Genomic DNA, 20,703 nt, shown 5'->3' with positions numbered 1-20,703 from the left:
ACCCTTTCCGGTTTGTGAGAGCAACGGCGCGTTAATCGGACCATTAGCAATCAGACGGACGTTATGGCCAAGGGACAGCTCAGTCACAAAGGTGGCTGAGTTTGTTTAGGAAATGGCTTTTGAATGCTAATTAGCCAGGTTGGCATTGAACGCGCTTGTGGGACATTTGCCGAAACGCGAGAGTTGAGACGGGATGACGCATAACTGGACGAACTGTGTCGATTATTATTTGCGTCGCCGTCGTTATCTTGAGGGAAGCGTAATTAAGAAAATTGGAAATAAATACAAACTCACGATGAATATTGGTGACTTGTGGTTGTTCTCAGATTAGCATCAGATTAAATTTAAAACAGTAAACGAACGTAGTTAACTGGCACGTGTTTTTAATATTTTGAGAGTTATCAAAAATGAATCATGGTGATTTGGATTACAGATGTATTTTGACAAATCAATAACAAATTCACAATTGGCTTAAGCTGTCCCTTCATACTTTCCGGAGCACAGTTTTTAGTGTGATCAATGTGTTCAATGATTTGGTAGATTTTTTATAGTAAAGATAGCTAACGAATTATTGCAAGAATATCTATCACGGATCTACGGAAATCAGTACAAACCCGTATTGTTAAACCTACAATTTTGATTGATTTTCTAAAAAATGTTTCATCAATAAGTTTTCTCATGTAATGTCGGTGAAAAGTTGGGCGGGGTTTGACACTTCTTCGCCAAATGTCAGCCTGACATGTGTCATTAATTTTTTTGCGATAAAATGTTTTCAGAAAATCCACCATTTTCGCGAATAGTTAAAAATCAACACGATGACTTTGGTAAAAATATCCATTTGGTATGAGTTTGAGAATCATTTCCAGTGGAGCAAATCCAATGTAAGCACAACAGTATTGGGGGCATGGCTGCCAGACTTTTTTACATTTATAGCTCAATTTTTAAGATTAACTTTGTGTTTTTGTATTCATTTAAACTTTTAAACTGAAGTGTAAAAATTAGCAAAATGCATAGAAATAGTATCTCTGAGATTGTTGTTAAACTGCAGATCTCAATTAAATAAAACAAATTTCATGTGGACCATGAACTCACAAAAAAGGTGAAAATATAATGAAAACGGTACATTTTATAACCAAAACAAACAAAAATATGATAATTACGTTAAAATCCAAAATTAATAAAAGTGACTTACTGTTGAGCATAAAAACAACTAATTACACTTTTTCGTAGTGGAGACTTTTATGTAAAATTGTCCGGAGAATTGACTATCGTGTTCGGTTTTCGAAAATTTTGATGTTTAGAGCACCTTTGAAAAAAAAAAAACAGTTTCAGTAAATGATTTTTGTACTTTTTTAGGTGAGTTGCTCCATCTTGCATTTTTCGCTATTTTCACAAAAAAATCGTAGGCTCACCTTCAAATTTGACTTTTAAACATAAAAATCAAAAAATCTCATGAAAGTTGCGTGTTTTTTTCCTTCAGTGTATTTTTTTCGGTAAACCCGGCAAATTTCCTACAATTTTGTTTTAGACCACTTTTTGATACGATGCAACGGCTTCGAGATACATATTTAAATTGCGAATTACAAAAATATTTAAAACGCTTACGCCCTTCTCAAATGTCATTATCGAGTGTAACTGGCTCCATAAACACAAAAATGGCTTATATAAGCGTAGGATAAGATGTCTACAAAGTTTCATTGAAATCGGAGAGGGTCGAGAAAAAAGTACTGTTTTGGGCTGGAATTAATAAAAAACATTTTTCAACGGTAACTTTTTTCCTGTAGGTCAAGAAGACGGCACTTTTTGGTCTCAATTTTGACATGTTTGGGAAATTCCACGTTAATTTGAGGTGTTGGAGTTTCTTCCTAATCGGAGCACCATCGGACCGACGTTTTACTTCCCCATCCGATGGAAAGTGACCTGTTTAAGCTTAATTTTAGGACCCGACTCGAAACATGACGTGCTTAAAAATTTCTGATTGATTTTTTTTTTCGGTACTTAGAAACTGCTGATGAAAGAAAAATGAAATTTAATTAAACTAATAATAATAATAATAAACCACAGATTTAGGTCCTACTTGCGTTGTACATGCTAGTACAGAATCGCTCGACCACACAGTAAGTTATTACACATTGCGCAGCTTTTTAATTCTTGCAGCTGTGCCTTCCTTTTCCATCGTCACCTGCAAAGTTGTCATTCTCCTCACGAATTTGAATTACAATTCCCACTGCCTTGACACACTACGCACACTACCCTCCCTCGAGATACCCTTTCCGGTTTGTGAGAGCAACGGCGCGTTAATCGGACCATTAGCAATCAGACGGACGTTATGGCCAAGGGACAGCTCAGTCACAAAGGTGGCTGAGTTTGTTTAGGAAATGGCTTTTGAATGCTAATTAGCCAGGTTGGCATTGAACGCGCTTGTTGGACATTTGCCGAAACGCGAGAGTTGAGACGGGATGACGCATAACTGGACGAACTGTGTCGATTATTATTTGCGTCGCCGTCGTTATCTTGAGGGAAGCGTAATTAAGAAAATTGGAAATAAATACAAACTCACGATGAATATTGGTGACTTGTGGTTGTTCTCAGATTAGCATCAGATTAAATTTAAAACAGTAAACGAACGTAGTTAACTGGCACGTGTTTTTAATATTTTGAGAGTTATCAAAAATGAATCATGGTGATTTGGATTACAGATGTATTTTGACAAATCAATAACAAATTCACAATTGGCTTAAGCTGTCCCTTCATACTTTCCGGAGCACAGTTTTTAGTGTGATCAATGTGTTCAATGATTTGGTAGATTTTTTATAGTAAAGATAGCTAACGAATTATTGCAAGAATATCTATCACGGATCTACGGAAATCAGTACAAACCCGTATTGTTAAACCTACAATTTTGATTGATTTTCTAAAAAATGTTTCATCAATAAGTTTTCTCATGTAATGTCGGTGAAAAGTTGGGCGGGGTTTGACACTTCTTCGCCAAATGTCAGCCTGACATGTGTCATTAATTTTTGCGATAAAATGTTTTCAGAAAATCCACCATTTTCGCGAATAGTTAAAAATCAACACGATGACTTTGGTAAAAATATCCATTTGGTATGAGTTTGAGAATCATTTCCAGTGGAGCAAATCCAATGTAAGCACAACAGTATTGGGGGCATGGCTGCCAGACTTTTTTTACATTTATAGCTCAATTTTTTAAGATTAACTTTGTGTTTTTGTATTCATTTAAACTTTTAAACTGAAGTGTAAAAATTAGCAAAATGCATAGAAATAGTATCTCTGAGATTGTTGTTAAACTGCAGATCTCAATTAAATAAAACAAATTTCATGTGGACCATGAACTCACAAAAAAGGTGAAAATATAATGAAAACGGTACATTTTATAACCAAAACAAACAAAAATATGATAATTACGTTAAAATCCAAAATTAATAAAAGTGACTTACTGTTGAGCATAAAAACAACTAATTACACTTTTTCGTAGTGGAGACTTTTATGTAAAATTGTCCGGAGAATTGACTATCGTGTTCGGTTTTCGAAAATTTTGATGTTTAGAGCACCTTTGAAAAAAAAAAAACAGTTTCAGTAAATGATTTTTGTACTTTTTTAGGTGAGTTGCTCCATCTTGCATTTTTCGCTATTTTCACAAAAAAATCGTAGGCTCACCTTCAAATTTGACTTTTAAACATAAAAATCAAAAAATCTCATGAAAGTTGCGTGTTTTTTTCCTTCAGTGTATTTTTTTCGGTAAACCCGGCAAATTTCCTACAATTTTGTTTTAGACCACTTTTTGATACGATGCAACGGCTTCGAGATACATAAATATTTAAATTGCGAATTACAAAAATATTTAAAACGCTTACGCCCTTCTCAAATGTCATTATCGAGTGTAACTGGCTCCATAAACACAAAAATGGCTTATATAAGCGTAGGATAAGATGTCTACAAAGTTTCATTGAAATCGGAGAGGGTCGAGAAAAAAGTACTGTTTTGGGCTGGAATTAATAAAAAACATTTTTCAACGGTAACTTTTTTCCTGTAGGTCAAGAAGACGGCACTTTTGGTCTCAATTTTGACATGTTTGGGAAATTCCACGTTAATTTGAGGTGTTGGAGTTTCTTCCTAATCGGAGCACCATCGGACCGACGTTTTACTTCCCCATCCGATGGAAAGTGACCTGTTTAAGCTTAATTTTAGGACCCGACTCGAAACATGACGTGCTTAAAATTTCTGATTGATTTTTTTCGGTACTTAGAAACTGCTGATGAAAGAAAAATGAAATTTAATTAAACTAATAATAATAATAATAAACCACAGATTTAGGTCCTACTTGCGTTGTACATGCTAGTACAGAATCGCTCGACCACACAGTAAGTTATTACACATTGCGCAGCTTTTTAATTCTTGCAGCTGTGCCTTCCTTTTCCATCGTCACCTGCAAAGTTGTCATTCTCCTCACGAATTTGAATTACAATTCCCACTGCCTTGACACACTACGCACACTACCCTCCCTCGAGATACCCTTTCCGGTTTGTGAGAGCAACGGCGCGTTAATCGGACCATTAGCAATCAGACGGACGTTATGGCCAAGGGACAGCTCAGTCACAAAGGTGGCTGAGTTTGTTTAGGAAATGGCTTTTGAATGCTAATTAGCCAGGTTGGCATTGAACGCGCTTGTTGGACATTTGCCGAAACGCGAGAGTTGAACTCGTTTTACGCTGGAACCGTGCATGTTTTATAGCATCCACCATTATGGCAACTTGACAGCTGTTCCACTTGGAATGAGTCGTAGAAGACTCGCATTTTCTGCACAAATGGAACGCGCAAACGATGATTTCAATTTTAGATAGTGCCCATCAGCTGGCTGACGGCTTTGAATGTAACATCAGAAACGAATGGTGCAAAGTCCCTCTTTGCCGATCCCCGTTCGTCACGGTTGATTAGTGCGCTCTGAAGACGGGATGACGCATAGCTGGACGAACTGTGTCGATTATTATTTGCGTCGCCGTCGTTATCTTGAGGGAAGCGTAATTAAGAAAATTGAAAATAAATACAAACTCACGATGAATATTGGTGACTTGTGGTTGTTCTCAGATTAGCATCAGATTAAATTTAAAACAGTAAACGAACGTAGTTAACTGGCACGTGTTTTCAATATTTTGAGAGTTATCAAAAATGAATCATGGTGATTTGGATTACAGATGTATTTTGACAAATCAATAACAAATTCACAATTGGCTTAATCTGTCCCTTCATACTTTCCTACGCACAGTTTTTAGTGTGATCAATGTGTTCAATGATTTGGTAGATTTTTTATAGTAAAGATAGCTAACGAATTATTGCAAGAATATCTATCACGGATCTACGGAAATCAGTTCAAAACCGTATTGTTAAACCTACAATTTTGGTGGATTTTCTAAAAATGTTTCATCGGCAGGTTTTCTCATGTCATGTCGGTGAAAAGTTGAGCGGGGTTTGACACTTCTTCGCCAAATGTCAGCCTGACATGTGTCATTAATTTTTTGCGATAAAATGTTTTCAGAAAATCCACCAAAGTTGTAAGTTTAACAAAACAACTCAAGCAAATCCAATATAAGCATCAGTATTGGCTGTCGGAAATGTAATTTAAATCCTGGCCACGGATTGACCATCTGGACCATTTAACCCCACCTACCATTCACCAAAACTTCCCCTTCCCCAACCGACGAAAGTTACGCTCATTTCCGCTCAGAACTTCCGCTCCACTGCAAACCGTCGAATCGTTTAACCGTGTTTCATTTCCACCACCAACCCAAAAATCAAACAGCCAGGATCCGATTCGACCTAAATAAATATCCCATTTCGATTTCCATCATCATCATTCCATATGTGTGCCCATCGCAAACAACATTCAACATGGCGGCCCCACATCAGAAGCTACGATGCTGGATCCCGCCGGGAGTTTGGCGGAAATTTTAAGCCCCCACTCCATCTCTCCCTTCAGTTCAATTTCTGACATGTTTTCAAAACGCCAATCCCCAACAGTCAGTCAAATTTGAAACCATCGCGCATTCTATCAATAGGGTATTTAACCACATTACTGCTGCGAAACAGTTTCTATAAATGTCAAATAGTACAGCCGCACTTATAATTGAGGGCGCCACTTTATTTTGAGTCAACAAAACATTTTACAAATATAACTCAAATATCAGTTGACCACATTTCAAAATTTAATCAAATATAAATTGGTACTCTTCAGAGGAGTACCCAATTCCACCGAAAACCACTAAGCTGTGGAGAGGGCGAAGGAGGTTGAGGTTATGTTCCGTCTTTGTGGAGTGTCAATTTCCTCACACTTCCAACCTTACAGCCAAGCAGCACTCGAAACGCAATAACGAACGACGATGATGATGGGCATAAATAGCATTTTGCGCTCAATAGAAACGGAGGAAGTGGGTCTCGTGGCGCAGGGGTAGCGGCTTCGGCTGCCGATCCCGATGATGCTATGAGACGCGGGTTCGATTCCCGCCTTATCCACTGAGCTTCTATCGGATGGTGAAGTAAAACGTCGGTCCCGGTTTCTCCTGTCTCGTCAGAGGCGCTGGAGCAGAAATCCCACGTTAGAGGAAGGCCATGCCCCGGGGGGCGTAGTGCCAATAGTTTCGTTTTCGTTTCGTTTTAGAAACGGAGGAAGTTCCGCTCCTCCGGGACCACAGTTAGGGGTGGGGAAACGATGTTTCCCTGCTACAGTAGAAGTCACCATCGTAAACATAACCTCTACGAGACTATACGGTGGTGGCAGAAATTCGCGTTATTTATCATCATTGGGTAAAAAAAATCCTTATTGATCAAAATGGTACTATCAAATATTCAATATAATACTGGTAAATAGGGAAACAGCACGTAATTCCATCGTTCCTCTAATGTTGTCATACCAGAACTTCGACGTTCCTTTACTGCCGTTCTACGCATAACTGTCCCATGTTCCAAAAAGTGCAACTAAGAAAAACGCGATTTAAATTTTTCGACCGTTTTTTTGTGTTTTTACGCATAATTGTCCCGTGGGTCCCTATTCACCCTATAAGTCCCTAATCATCCCAGTTAGCAGTTTATCACTCTCATTAGTAATCTTCTTGCTATACAACAGGTAAACAAAACAAAATACCACTGACGAACTGACGTGCCACCCCATACATATTTTTTTAGAAATTTCTGACCGCAAATTCTCCAGCGAACACCAACTCCATCTACCTTCGGGTTCGCTGAACTAATTCTCTCTTCCACACGCAGCCATGCCAGATATACAGATAAATCTGTATTATACAGATTTTTCGATCCCAAAAAAACACAAAAATCTGTAAATACAGTTTTTTTTTAATGATTAAATTTCAACAATTTAGTAATTGAATTATGCTTTAATATGATTAAAAAACTTAAACCTGCTGTTAAAAATTAAGAAAAAAAATCTGTGGATTCGAATTTGACATGATACAGATAAAATACAGATTTATTTTAAAGAAAATACAGATCTCCCATAAAATAATCTGGCATCGTTGTCCACACGTTTTTTCGATATTGCGACTATGATTCAATTTGTAATCTGCGTCGTTTCAAAAAAATATGCGCCCAGAACGATTTTGGAGCGCGCTGTTCGTTTCGGCGAAAGCGTGTGTCAGTTTATGTCGACTTCAACAATACATTGGATATAAACATTGGCGCGAAGTGAGAGAAGAGAGCTAGTGAAGAGAAGGAAGAGAGAAAAATCGGTTGACAGATTGTTCGCTAGAAGCAAAAACGCCAAACAAGAAGAAGACAACTGAGCAGTTCTCTACGGAATCGGTCTTTTGCCTTCCTCACGTTACTGAGGAATGGCTATAATATCACTCGAAAAATGAACTCGTCAATTAGACCTCCTGGACCCACCTTCATGTATACCTATCGACTCAGAATCAAATTCTAAGCAAATGTCTGTGTGTGTGGTGGGATGTTGATCAAAAATTGTCACTCGATTATCTCGACATTGGCTGAACCAATTTTGTCCGTTTTGGCGTCATTCGATCCGTCTTGGGGTCCCATAAGTCGCTATTAAAAATTATGCAGTTTAGTTAAGTATTTCAGAAGTTATGCTAAAAAAACGATTTTAACAAAAGTCCGGAAGATTGTAAAAAGGGTGGTTTTTGTAAGAAAACCCGTCATGTTATACATTTTCAGAAAGGTTGAAGATCTGACAACCCTATCAAAAGTTATGAGCACTTAAGTGTCATTTACGCACTTTTTTGAGGCCGTATCTCAGATATTTTGATGAAAATGCTGTCCGGATCTCTCATGCAACCTATCGTTGGATAGGTATTCAAAAGACCTTTCCAAAGAGTCAAAGAGATTGAAAATCTGACAACCCTATCAGAAGTTATAAGCACTTAAGTGTTATTTACGCACTTTTTGCATTTTGGATAACACCCTTTAAATGTGAGGAAGGCGCCAACCACCTAAAGGTGGATTAAGTATCGTTTCTTCTTTAATTTTAATTTTTGCTGAAACTTTATTGGTGCCTTCGAAGAAGCCATTTTGCATCATTAGTTTGTCCATATAATTTCCCACACAAATTTGGCAGCTGTCCGTACAAAAATAATATGTGAAAATTCAAAAATCTGTATCTTTTGAAGGAATTTTTTGATCGATTTGGTGTCTTCAGCAAAGTTGTAGGTATGAATATGAACTACACTGAAAAAAAAATGATACACGGTAAATTTTTTTTAATGATTTTTTATTTTACTTTTTGTCACTCAAACTTGATTTGCAAAAAAAAACACTATTTTATTTTTTTATTTTTTTTCTTCTTTTCACGATTTAACAGTTCTCAAATTTAATATGACATTTTTCCATCACTGTCTCCTCAAACTTCTGAAGCTTGCAAAGAGCCGGACGACGATCTCGGTAGGAACACAAAAGTGGGTAAATGTTGCGAGACAATATTCTCTAAATCCGATTACCATCGATTTCCGACTCAATCACCGTAGCAACAGGCGTCCAGCCACCGTTGGAAAAATCGAAGCGGAAAACGGCACCAACAACAATTTGCAACCATTGAGAGTCCCAATTCTCCGCTTTTCAGTTGGAAGTTTTGATGGTTTAAGGTTCATCTTTCACTTCTCTCTTTAAGTTTATAGTGATTGGCCATATTACACGCTAAAACGGTTCAAGTTGCATTATTTCAAAAGCCACTCTTTAAACTTCAATAAAAAGCCAAGACAATTTTTACTTTCCACGACTTCTTTAAATTCTGTGCTGAGATACCCCATCCACTGATCCCTCTTTAATCATCCCATCACACGGACCGGTAAACATCCTCAAGGGTTTGCCCCTTGGGTATTTGCACCGTTGTCGTCGTGTTTCGTTCAAGATTTTATTATTTGAGCTCGTCCGCACCTTCCTCCCTTCTGAATGATGATATTAGATGTTCGTTACATTGTCGTCCTTACTGTGTGGGGGGAAATCTATCCACAAAGTCACGTTAAAGCCTGACCTAACCTTACATTTTAGTTATTGCTTTTAGGAGAACATTTATGAGCTTGTCAGCATGTCAAACTTGTCCACCGAAAAAAATCAATTCTCAAAATCGTGAATTGTTGCTGATGGATTTGATAACAGTTTAGTTTTTGATAGATTGCAGCAAAAAAGTAACATTGACTCAATTCCACAACAGTTAGACTTAAAGACATCTAACCAACGGGGTTTTACTATAGCCAATTTGTTTGACACGCGCCATGTGGCTCCAACGAAGCTCATTTAAAATTCCACGACAAATGTTACAGCCAATTTAAACCAACAATTATCACAGTAGGCGATTTGTGTTTATTAGCTTTTGCTTCGCTGTTCAATAATTCCACAGCGACGAGCCTCTATGAGTTGAACATATTTTCAAAATATAAAGTTCTAAGAGTTGATTATTATTTATATAATTTACATGACAGTAATCTTCGAACATTATGTCAGAGAAATTTTCTAAATCGAAAAGTAAAAATACGCACACAATTCCTACATTGCATCTAAAAATGTCTCAAAAACAAATAGTATTGCCAAATTGAAACTTTGTAACGTTTTCAATCGATGAAAGAGACGTGGAGCGTGCTCGATCTATCGTTAAATTGGCCACGTTCCAAACATTCTGCCAATAAACACACACAAAAAAAAACTGCACCATCATAATCCTACCACCGCTGCACTGAAATTTTTGAAATTAAATATGTCTTTATTGAACATTCTTATAATAATTACATTTCTTTTACATGATAAGTGGTATGGCCTAATGCTCTTCATCTTTGTTGTATTTTTGGTTTTATTATTAACTGATCACATTTATTTATTTGCTTCAAATTGTTTTACATTTTTGCACTGAATTGAATACATTTGGGTAAAAAAGAAAAAAAAATCACTTTAACAACTAATCCTAACCTAAAACAAAAAAAAAAAAATCCATTGAAATATTCAAAATCACTAGAACGAGAAAACTACGAACTGCATTTTAAGATGAATGCTCCAAGAGTTCTTACTTGTTCCTGGCGAGTTTTGCACCCACGCAGAGTTGTTGTCATCTCGATGAAAATGTTCAGAAGTTCTTGTGGTGAAAACAGGTCACTACTGCCTTCATCCGTTGATGTTGGTTGGGTTTCCCTCGGTTGCTGACTGAAGCCTGGGGGTGTTGTATGCTCTGCAACTCTTTGCCGCTGATTTAACGGCAATGGCTGCAGATTTGGAACCACTCGAGTAGATCCTGCTCCTGGTGACGCCAAAGCAGGAAAATCCACGTCCGTGTATGCTGGTGGTGTTTTGCGACGATTTGGTTGGTGCCTCGTCGTCGCTTGCTGCCGAATTTTTACAAACTCAGCACGTTTTGGGCAGCTTCGATTCTTGGTAGAATGGTCGCCGCCGCAATTGAAGCATATCGCTTCGATGTTCTCGTTGATTGTTTCGCAAGCTTGAGTTTTGTGCTCACCTCCGCAGGTTGCACAACGACTCTTTATGAAACAGTTCCTTCCACCATGTCCAAACTGCAAGCAATTCGAACATTGTGTCACGTCACGGTGCACTGGGCGATAACGTTCCCAAGTCACGATGATGTTGAAAATTGCCCGAACTGCTTTCAGCTCAGACGGCGTTGTCGATCCTCTCTCGAGATGAACCAGGTACAGTTGATCACGATACTTGATGTCCTTGTTGTGTCTCGTCATCTTGAAGACTTCGATCACGTTCAACTTAAGAGTTTTGAGCTCTTCTTTCAGCACACTCACATCCATGTCATACAGGCCTCGAAGGACCTGTTTCATGGGGCGTTTACCTGGATCGTCATGGCTGTAGTATTCAATCTTTGTGTTGTTCAGGAAATCCCGAACGTAGTTGTAATCCTTTCTGGTAGGTAGCAGAATTTTGAGTCCATCAGCACACAAGCGAATGGAAGCTCGTAAAGCACCAGATTTGATAAACCCGGTCAGCCACTTTCGCACCGAATCCGATGACGATGTTTTCACAAAAATGGGTGGCAACTTTTCCCGTCGTTCAAATTCTTCCTTCTCGCTCACGTCCACAGGAGGGTAGCGAACTGGTTTCCAGACAATTTTGAGCGTCCTTGCTCAAACTGCCTGGCTTTGCAGGTAGCGCTTCGGCATTCTTTAGCTTCTTCAAATCTGCCGATCCTGCTGGTGAGGACCGCCTCTTTTTCTTGCCCTGAGGCATTTTTGCACTTTTTAAGCACTTTTCAGGAGCTAAAATCCAGGAGTACCTCACTGAATGATGGTCCACAAAGGAATGACCACCGCTGCACTGGCCACTCTCTCGCGAGACAAAGTCCTATCAAAACAAACCACAGCAAACAAGACAAAAATCATATTTTTGAAAAAAAAAAAAAATAATCTCTTTTTTAAGGATTTTTCATAATTTTCAGATTTTTTTTGCATTATTTTGTTCAAAATTATGTAAAGTTTTTTCTCGTGTGGACGCTAGAATGTTGCAATAGTGTTATCTCTGCATACCAGCATACCGTTTCACTAGTTGCTGGTTCTAATAGTGGGATGCTGGCGTTCCACGTTCTGTGGTTTGGCGGTTGAGGGATGCACACAAATGTTTCGCTCTCCGCTCGAAATTCGCAAGACATATAAAAAAAACTCGTGAATAATCCACCTAAACACGTCTTCCAGTAGATTCGAGACTCGATTATCCGAAGGTTTATATGGGACTTCGGATAATCGAATCGTGAACATAATTTTTTTGTCGTCTTTTTTTCCTTTTCTTAAACTGGGTGATGAAAAGAGAGAATGCGTAACGTGATTTTCGAATGATCCCACTTTGTTTACATCTACAAAGTGGAAGGCTGTTCAAACACAAGCATGACTTTTTTCCTCGCTTTTTTTTTACTGGTAAATGATGAGATTTTCACTAAACCAGGTGTTGCCGACCCTGTAGAGCTGTGCCAGGCAACCTCAAACTGTACAATCTTGGAAAGTAGATCGAGCCCGGTTGACAGGTCTGACAGCACTGTCAACGAACCGGAAGGAGTTTTTTTTTTGTCTTTTTCGGCTAAAGCTGGAGCAAGCAGCTCGCCTCGTTTTTTGCTTAGCCACAAAATTAGTTAAAGTGCGTATTGCGCGAGGAAAATAATTCAGAAATTTGTAATAGTTAGCAGAACTACACTTAGCGCGTAAGTGGACATATTTTTACTTGTTCAAACATGTGTAAAACGTTGAACTTTCTGTAGGAAACCACACAGCCCACCCAAGCCTACTTTGAGGTTAGAAAACGCCACCGAATCCAACGGTCGAAGCAAGAATTGTTTAATTCGATTGTAAGTTGTTGATTATTAGCTAAATAAGCGCAAGTAACGTTAACCTTTGTTCCCAAGGACCGGACGTTCGGTGAAGGAGATAGTTAGGAGTGTTTCGGATACACCGTTTAACCGAGGGAACCATAATCGTAAGATTCGCCACCTTGTTTGAATTACCGTTACTTATTTGAAATGCATTTCAGTTTCGAGCTGAACCAAACGGACACGCTACGAAGACGGTTTCTCGAGTATTTTCTCCGAAAATAAACACTTTTCTAACATTCTCGAAAGATTATGACAACTATCCGGCCAGATGAGAACTGCCCGTATTGCGGGCTTCCGGACGAAGCCGATCGGGAAATAGTCCAATGCGACCGATGCGACGTCTGGTACCACTTCCGATGTGCCGGAGTGACGCGGGCAGTGAAACACCAGTCATGGTTCTGCGGGCCGTGCCAGGCCGAACGACATTACGGCCCGAATCCCGAACTAAATCCTGCCGGCAGCGAGGAGGACAACTTCTCGGTCCCTCCATCTGAACTTTCGTCGCTCCGATCCCACACCAGTTCGTCCATTCGGCAAGGACTGCAGCTGTTGGATGAGCAGTTTCAAGTTCGGCAGAAGAGGTTGGCCGAGGAGAAGGCCATGCAGGAGCGAAGATTGGCGCTCGAAGAAGAATACGCCAAGCAACAGAACGATCTACGTGAAGAGCACCTCAAGGTTCGCCAAGAGCTGCTCTCGTCTCTGCGAGACATGAGCGTTAGTGGAAGTCGAGGCAGTGCGCGCAGTCGAGCAAGTGCTGTGCGCAGTGAAAGAGTTCGGCAATGGATGGAAAAACAGCAAAATCCGGTGGAAAATCCACGGAAAGTGGTTCCACGCGGAGCTTTTCCAAACATCAAGCCAGCTCAAGATGTGTCTCCTCTTCGAAACCCTAACATGCCACAACAGTGCGAGAGGGCGAGTAAAATTGACGGCACTGTCCGTGTGGGTAAGCCGCAAGAGTTTCCGTCCAATGAAGCAAGTGGCGGTACAGGATATGAAGGAGTTTCTGACGGGCTGGGGCGCCGGAATGTTCCCGCAAACCCAGAACAAAATGTCGGACGCCCATGCCCCGCTCCACGACAACAACACAACATGCCATCAACTTTCGCCCAAGATACGCGGCGTCCGTGTCCGGCACCAAGAAACTTCGTCGACGGGCTGGGGCAGCGCAAAATGCCATCGACCTCAGCAAGAGACGCGCTAGGAACGAGACGAGTTGAGGATTATGTGCCCTTTGCAGGACAGCCAAGAGAAGGAGTAGAAGGAGAAGCGGGGCAATATTGGCCGCTAATCTCACGTGGAAACGACGGCAGAACTGATCGGAACAGCTTCGGAGATCCACCTGCGCCCCACGCAGACGGCACACTTGCGTTGTTGAGCGGTGCTCCTAATCAACAACTGCAACCACAACCGCCACAACCTTTTGACGTAGGTGACGGACGCTACCGTTTCAAGTCACCACAAGAACATCTACAGTACAACCAGAGTGAGCAGCGCGATGGAAACGATCGTGGCCCCCATGACCGTGGTCAGTTTGGTGGAATAACGCCAGAACAGCTTGCCTCGCGACAAGTTCTGCCCCGAAAGCTGCCAATCTTCTCTGGGAGCTACGAAGAGTGGCCGCTGTTTATCAGCTGCTATAATACAACCACCGAAGCGTGCGGCTATACGGACAACGAGAACCTTGTTCGTCTCTTGGATTGTTTGAGAGATCCTGCTCTTGGGCATGTACGCGGTCAGTTGTTGCTCCCACAGTCGGTTCCCAGAGTTATCGAAACGTTGCGGAGGATCTACGGACGTCCTGAACAACTGTTGCAGTCTCTGTTGATGAAGGCTAGACGTTGCGAACCCCCCAAATCTGATCGACTGGAAACGTTTATCACCTTCAGCCTGGTCATTGAACAGCTGTGCGACCACTTGGAGGCAACGAACCTTCAAGACCACCTGGTAAACCCCATGCTACTTCAGGAACTTGTGGACAAAACCCCGGCTGGCACGAAGATGGAGTGGGTCCGATTCAAACGCCGTCACGGTCAAGTCACTCTGAGAACGTTCGCGGATTTCATGGCCGGCATAGCCGAAGACGCGTGTGAAGTGGCGCCCATGATAGACAACAAGCAGCTTGCGGGTGACAAACGAGTGGAAAAGCGGACCAAGGAAAAGGGGTTCGTTCACGCCCATGATGCGACTACTGTTCCAGAGCAGACCACTAAAGAACGAGTTGATATCAAGCCCTGTCGAGTCTGCCAGAGCACCGAGCACAAGATCCGGAACTGCGATGGGTTCAAGAACCTAACGCAAGCAGACAAGACGACACTAGTTGACAAGTGGAAGATCTGTCGCATCTGCCTCAACGAACACGGGGACTCGCGATGCCGGTTTAAGATCCAGTGCAATGTCGAACAATGCCGGGAGCGTCACCATCCGTTGATGCACGGCGAAGCTGCAACAACCCATGCTGCGGAAGCAACGGAAGCGGCACACAATGCCCATCGAGCTGATATTGGGCAAATGCAGTTTCGCCTCGTCGCGGTCACGCTGCACCACGGAACGCGTTCTGTGCGAACGACCGCATTCCTGGATGAGGGCTCATCGATGAGTTTGGTGGAGCGCTCACTGGTTGATGTTCTCGGCGTCAAAGGAGGAGAACTTGAGCCGTTGCGCTTGATTTGGACGGCGGATATCAGTCGAACTGAGAAAAACTCCAAGAAAATCAGCGTCCAGATATCAACGGCCGGGTGTGACCAGAAACATCAGCTGGCGTTGCGCACCGTTACCGAGCTGAAACTACCAACACCGTCGTTTAAAATATCCAGCCTGACGAAGCAGTTCAAGCACCTGGGAGACCTCGAAGTCGACGATAACCTAGGCAAGCCGAGGTTGCTTTTGGGATTAGATAACCTGCATTTGTTCGCTCCCCAAGAATCCCGCATTGGCCAGCCCAACGAACCCATAGCCGTCAAGTCAAAGCTGGGTTGGAGCGTGTACGGCCCTAGCAGTGACAACAAGTGCGGCGGAGGTGTCGTCGGTTCACACTTCACGGAAAACATCTCGAACCAAGAGCTGCACGACCTCATCAAGGAGTACTTCGCCGTGGAGGAAGCTGGCGTAACCGCTGGAGTTCTAGAATCCGACGATGATCGCCGAGCAAGAGTTATTTTGGAGAACACCACAGTGAAAGTCGGCGGCCGATACGAAACGGGACTCTTGTGGCGCTCGGATGATTACGATTTTCCGAACAGCTATCCCATGGCGGTGCGACGTCTAGAGCAGTTGGAGAAGAAGCTCTCCAAGAACCCAGAACTGGCGGAGAATGTGCGGCGACAGATTACGGAGTACCAGCTGAAGGAATACGCGCACAAGGCTACGCCAAAGGAATTGTCCGATTCGGATCCTCGCAAAGTGTGGTACATACCACTCAGCGTGGTTGTAAACCCCAGGAAGGCAAAAGTGCGACTGGTGTGGGACGCGGCTGCTTCCGTCAACGGAATATCGCTGAACAGTCAACTCCTCAAAGGCCCTGACCTTCTGGTGAGCTTGATCGAAGTTCTCTGTCGCTTTCGTGAGCGGCCAGTGGCTTTCGGAGGTGATCTGCAAGAGATGTACCACCAGGTCCGCATCCGGTCGGAAGACAAGCAAGCACAACGATTCCTTTTTAGAGACAACCCGACTCTGAAGCCCGACGTGTACGTTATGGACGTGGCTACATTTGGAGCCACTAGTTCTCCTGCATCCGCACAGTTCGTCAAGAACAAGAACGCAGCCGAGTTCGCCCACGTCCACCCGGAAGCAGCAGCGGCGATAATCCAGCGGCACTATGTTGATGATTATTTTGACAGTGCGGATACGGAAGAAGAGGCGATAGAACGAGCTCAAGCAGTGAAGCATATCCACGCACAAGGAGGGTTCCATATACGTAACTGGGTGTCCAACTCGACGCGCTTCCTGGAAGCACTAGGAGAACCAAACCAGAAACAGACCGTCCAGTTCACCAGCGACAAGCACACCAACACCGAGCGTATTCTTGGAATCACCTGGAACTCCGTGCTGGACGTTTTCGTGTTCTCCATCCCGACAAACGAAGCACTGCAGCCATTCCTGACCGGAAAAGCCCGGCCGACCAAAAGTATCGTGCTGAAGTTCCTCATGTCGTTCTTTGACCCGCTAGGCCTGATCGCTCACTACTTGGTACACGGAAAAATCCTCATGCAGGACATCTGGCGTTCCGGTTGTGACTGGAAGGCGACGATAAACGACGACTGTTACGCTGGATGGACACAGTGGATTAAGTGGCTGCCCCACCTGGAACAACTTCAAATCCCTCGCAGCTACTTTGGCGACATTCGCAGCTCCAGAATTGAATCCGTCGAGCTTCATGTGTTCAGTGACGCTAGCGAGAAGGCCTACGGAAGTGGGGCCTATCTGCGCATTGTTTGCGATGGAGCCATCCGCTGTACGCTCGCCCTAGCGAAGACCAAGGTTGCGCCGCTCAAGCTGCTGTCGATTCCTCGCCTCGAAGTTTCAGGGGCAGTCCTTGGAGCCAGACTAGCCAACACAGCAGAAACTTGTCATTCGTTGCCAATTTCTCGACGAGTGTTCTGGGTGGACTCGGCTACTGTGATTGCCTGGATTCACTCTGATCATCGAAAGTACAAACCGTTCGTCGCGCACCGGATAAGCGAAATTCTCTCGCTCACGAGTGTCGACGAGTGGCACTTCGTTTCTACGAAATCCAACGTGGCGGACGACCTGACGAAGTGGAGGAAGCGATTTACGATGAGCAGCGAAGACCGTTCAATCCGAGGACCAGATTTTATCTACACGGACTCTAAGAGCTGGTCTGTGCCTGCAACGCCGATTGAAAATGTGGAAGAAGAACTGAGAGCAGCTTTCCTGTTCCATGAAATTCACTTGCCGGAGCCCGTCATCGATGCAGAGCGCTTTTCATCCTGGAAGACGCTGGTCAGATCGCTGGCCGTCATCTTCCGCTTCCGATCAAACTGCCAGCGCAAGGCGCGTGGTTTGCCGATTGAAGCTGTTCCCGCTACATCTGCAGTAACCGGACACGTGAAAGGAGCAGTTTCGTCCACAGAAGTTCCTTTGCGCCAAGAAGAGTACGCCCAGGCTGAACATTGTTTCTGGAGGTTGGTGCAGGCAGATATGTTTCCGGATGAAGTGAAGGTGCTGATGAAGAATCGGGAGCTGCCTCGAGAGGAGTGGCACCAGGTGGAAAAAACGAGTGTCATCTACCAATTGTCGCCTTTTCTCGACCACGCTGGGGTGCTTCGAATGGAAGGCCGAGCCGAGGCTGCGGAAGAGTTGCCTTTTGACCTGCGTTTTCCCGTGATCCTACCGAAGAAACATCCGATTACCATCAAGCTTGTAGAACATTATCATCGCAAGCTCCGGCATGGCAACAACGAAACGGTCGTCAATGAAATGCGGCAACGGTTTTTCATCGGGAATCTACGAGCCGTCGTACGGATGGTCGCGAACGACTGCCAGCTGTGTAAGATCCGTAAGAGTCGACCTGCTGTACCCCGTATGGCACCGCTACCGATTCAGCGTTTGCAGCCGTACCTGCGGCCGTTCAGTTTCGTCGGCGTGGATTACTGTGGCCCAATCACTGTAACTGTTGGGAGACGCAGCGAGAAGCGGTGGATTGCCGTGTTTACCTGTTTCAACACCAGAGCGGTTCACCTAGAAGTAGCCCACAGTCTCAACAAGCAGTCCTGTCTCATGGCACTGAGGAGGTTCATGTGCAAGTACGGCGTGCCCAGAGAAATATTCTCCGACAACGGAACAAATTTCCACGGCGCGAACAACGAGGGAGTCCTGATCCGTGCCATTAACAACAACTGTGCGGACGTGGTGACAGATGCTCGACTCAAGTGGAATTTCAACCCTCCGTCCGCCCCACACATGGGGGGAGTTTGGGAACGCATGGTCCGGTCCGTTAAAGAGTGTCTGAAGGTGCTGGATGACGGTAGAAATTTGACGGACGAAGTACTGTTGACGGTGCTAGCAGAAGCTGCAGAAATCATTAACTCGAGACCTTTAACGTATCAACCGCAAGATGCTTCGTCTCCGGAGGCGCTCACGCCGAATCACTTTTTGCGCGTAGGCCCTGCAAATGAAGAATTGGTTCTTGAAGCGGCGAACGTAGGTCAAGCGCTGACGGACAGCTACCAGCGGTCCCAGATGTTGGCTCAAAAGATGTGGAAGCGCTGGATATCCGAGTACGTGCCGTCGCTCAACCGCCGACCCAAGTGGCACGAGGAACGGGAACCGGTGAAGGCGGGTGACTTGGTGTTCATCGCGGATGAAGAGCAGCGGAAGACGTGGATCCGCGGGATCGTGGATGAGGTGATTAAGGCGAAGGATGGGCGAGTTCGACAAGCTGTTGTTCGTGCTCAAGGAAAGTTGTACAAGCGGCCGGTGGCGAAACTGGCGGTCATCGAGGTTGGAGCTAATGGACGGAGTGAACCTCATTCCGAGAAACCTCGGGACTAAGGTTCACGGGCTGGGAACTGTTGCCGACCCTGTAGAGCTGTGCCAGGCAACCTCAAACTGTACAATCTTGGAAAGTAGATCGAGCCCGGTTGACAGGTCTGACAGCACTGTCAACGAACCGGAAGGAGTTTTTTTGTCTTTTTCGGCTAAAGCTGGAGCAAGCAGCTCGCCTCGTTTTTGCTTAGCCACAAAATTAGTTAAAGTGCGTATTGCGCGAGGAAAATAATTCAGAAATTTGTAATAGTTAGCAGAACTACACTTAGCGCGTAAGTGGACATATTTTTACTTGTTCAAACATGTGTAAAACGTTGAACTTTCTGTAGGAAACCACACAGCCCACCCAAGCCTACTTTGAGGTTAGAAAACGCCACCGAATCCAACGGTCGAAGCAAGAATTGTTTAATTCGATTGTAAGTTGTTGATTATTAGCTAAATAAGCGCAAGTAACGTTAACCTTTGTTCCCAAGGACCGGACGTTCGGTGAAGGAGATAGTTAGGAGTGTTTCGGATACACCGTTTAACCGAGGGAACCATAATCGTAAGATTCGCCACCTTGTTTGAATTACCGTTACTTATTTGAAATGCATTTCAGTTTCGAGCTGAACCAAACGGACACGCTACGAAGACGGTTTCTCGAGTATTTTCTCCGAAAATAAACACTTTTCTAACACCAGGTTTTCAAACGGAATCAAACAATAAAGACAGCTTCTGGATAGATACAACCGCATCGACTCCATAAACAACTTCCATTCATAATTATTAAAAAATGACGATCTCGCCTTCAATTTTCTTAAGATTTCATGACTTCAACTCGAGGTCCTCAAAAGCCATACATTTTTCATTCTCGCAAAAAAAAAAACAAAACAATTTTCAATGATCGATAACAATACTCTCTACAGTCTCTACTTTTGGGAACAGTTAATCGGTTCCACTTTGACAGTTCAGAATTGAGGTCGTTTTGCGAACCACTTTTCAGCACCCAGTGCTTAAACATCAATTTCTGCGACCCCACTTTAGTCAAATCGAGCCAAACATTTCATTAGGGCACAAAACCAAAAAGTAAACATTCGGGATTATTCCACTATTCCACTCCATAGAACACTCCCTACATGCCCTCCAAGAATCAGATTGATAGCAAACAATTTCCTATTGAAAAAATCAAAAAAACAAAAGGGCACATAACAATGTTCACTCCAAACCAGAAAAAAAGTTCAATTGTGCCCTTTTCTTTTTCGTTAGTTTTTCGTGGTTAAGGAACTTTCTATGTTATAAAGTGAACTTTTCATACATTCTTAACACTAATTCACTTCAAAACAAAGTTTGGTTAACGTTTCACCAAGGGT

General features: G+C 43.2%; 3 protein-coding genes and 2 long non-coding RNA genes across 6 annotated transcripts in view; 4 read left to right on the top strand and 1 right to left on the bottom strand.

Moving 5' to 3' along the window:
* LOC119768737 overlaps positions 1–20,703 on the bottom strand; it is a 70,293-nt gene that overhangs the window by 16,025 nt on the left and 33,565 nt on the right. The gene's annotated exons all lie outside the window — the stretch shown is intronic.
* Positions 12,443–13,311, top strand: LOC119768745. The gene is made up of 4 exons (XR_005278200.1): positions 12,443–12,682; positions 12,740–12,826; positions 12,884–12,954; positions 13,009–13,311. It is a non-coding gene; the product is annotated as an uncharacterized LOC119768745 (long non-coding RNA).
* LOC119765908 lies at positions 13,451–17,976 on the top strand. The gene is made up of 2 exons (XM_038250111.1): positions 13,451–17,867; positions 17,972–17,976. Exons 1-2 carry the CDS (start codon positions 13,451–13,453, stop codon positions 17,974–17,976), a joined length of 4,422 nt encoding a protein of 1,473 aa, XP_038106039.1.
* On the top strand, positions 18,008–19,360 carry LOC119765902. Its single transcript, XM_038250098.1, has one exon. It carries the CDS (start codon positions 18,008–18,010, stop codon positions 19,358–19,360), a length of 1,353 nt encoding a protein of 450 aa, XP_038106026.1.
* Positions 19,522–20,034, top strand: LOC119768747. The gene is made up of 4 exons (XR_005278201.1): positions 19,522–19,626; positions 19,684–19,770; positions 19,828–19,898; positions 19,953–20,034. It is a non-coding gene; the product is annotated as an uncharacterized LOC119768747 (long non-coding RNA).

Source organism: Culex quinquefasciatus, chromosome 1 (genome assembly GCF_015732765.1).
Source record: "Culex quinquefasciatus strain JHB chromosome 1, VPISU_Cqui_1.0_pri_paternal, whole genome shotgun sequence".
NCBI classification, from domain to species: Eukaryota; Metazoa; Arthropoda; class Insecta; order Diptera; family Culicidae; genus Culex; species Culex quinquefasciatus.
Note: the sequence above shows the minus strand (reverse complement) of the source record. Positions and strands in the feature narration are given on the sequence as shown.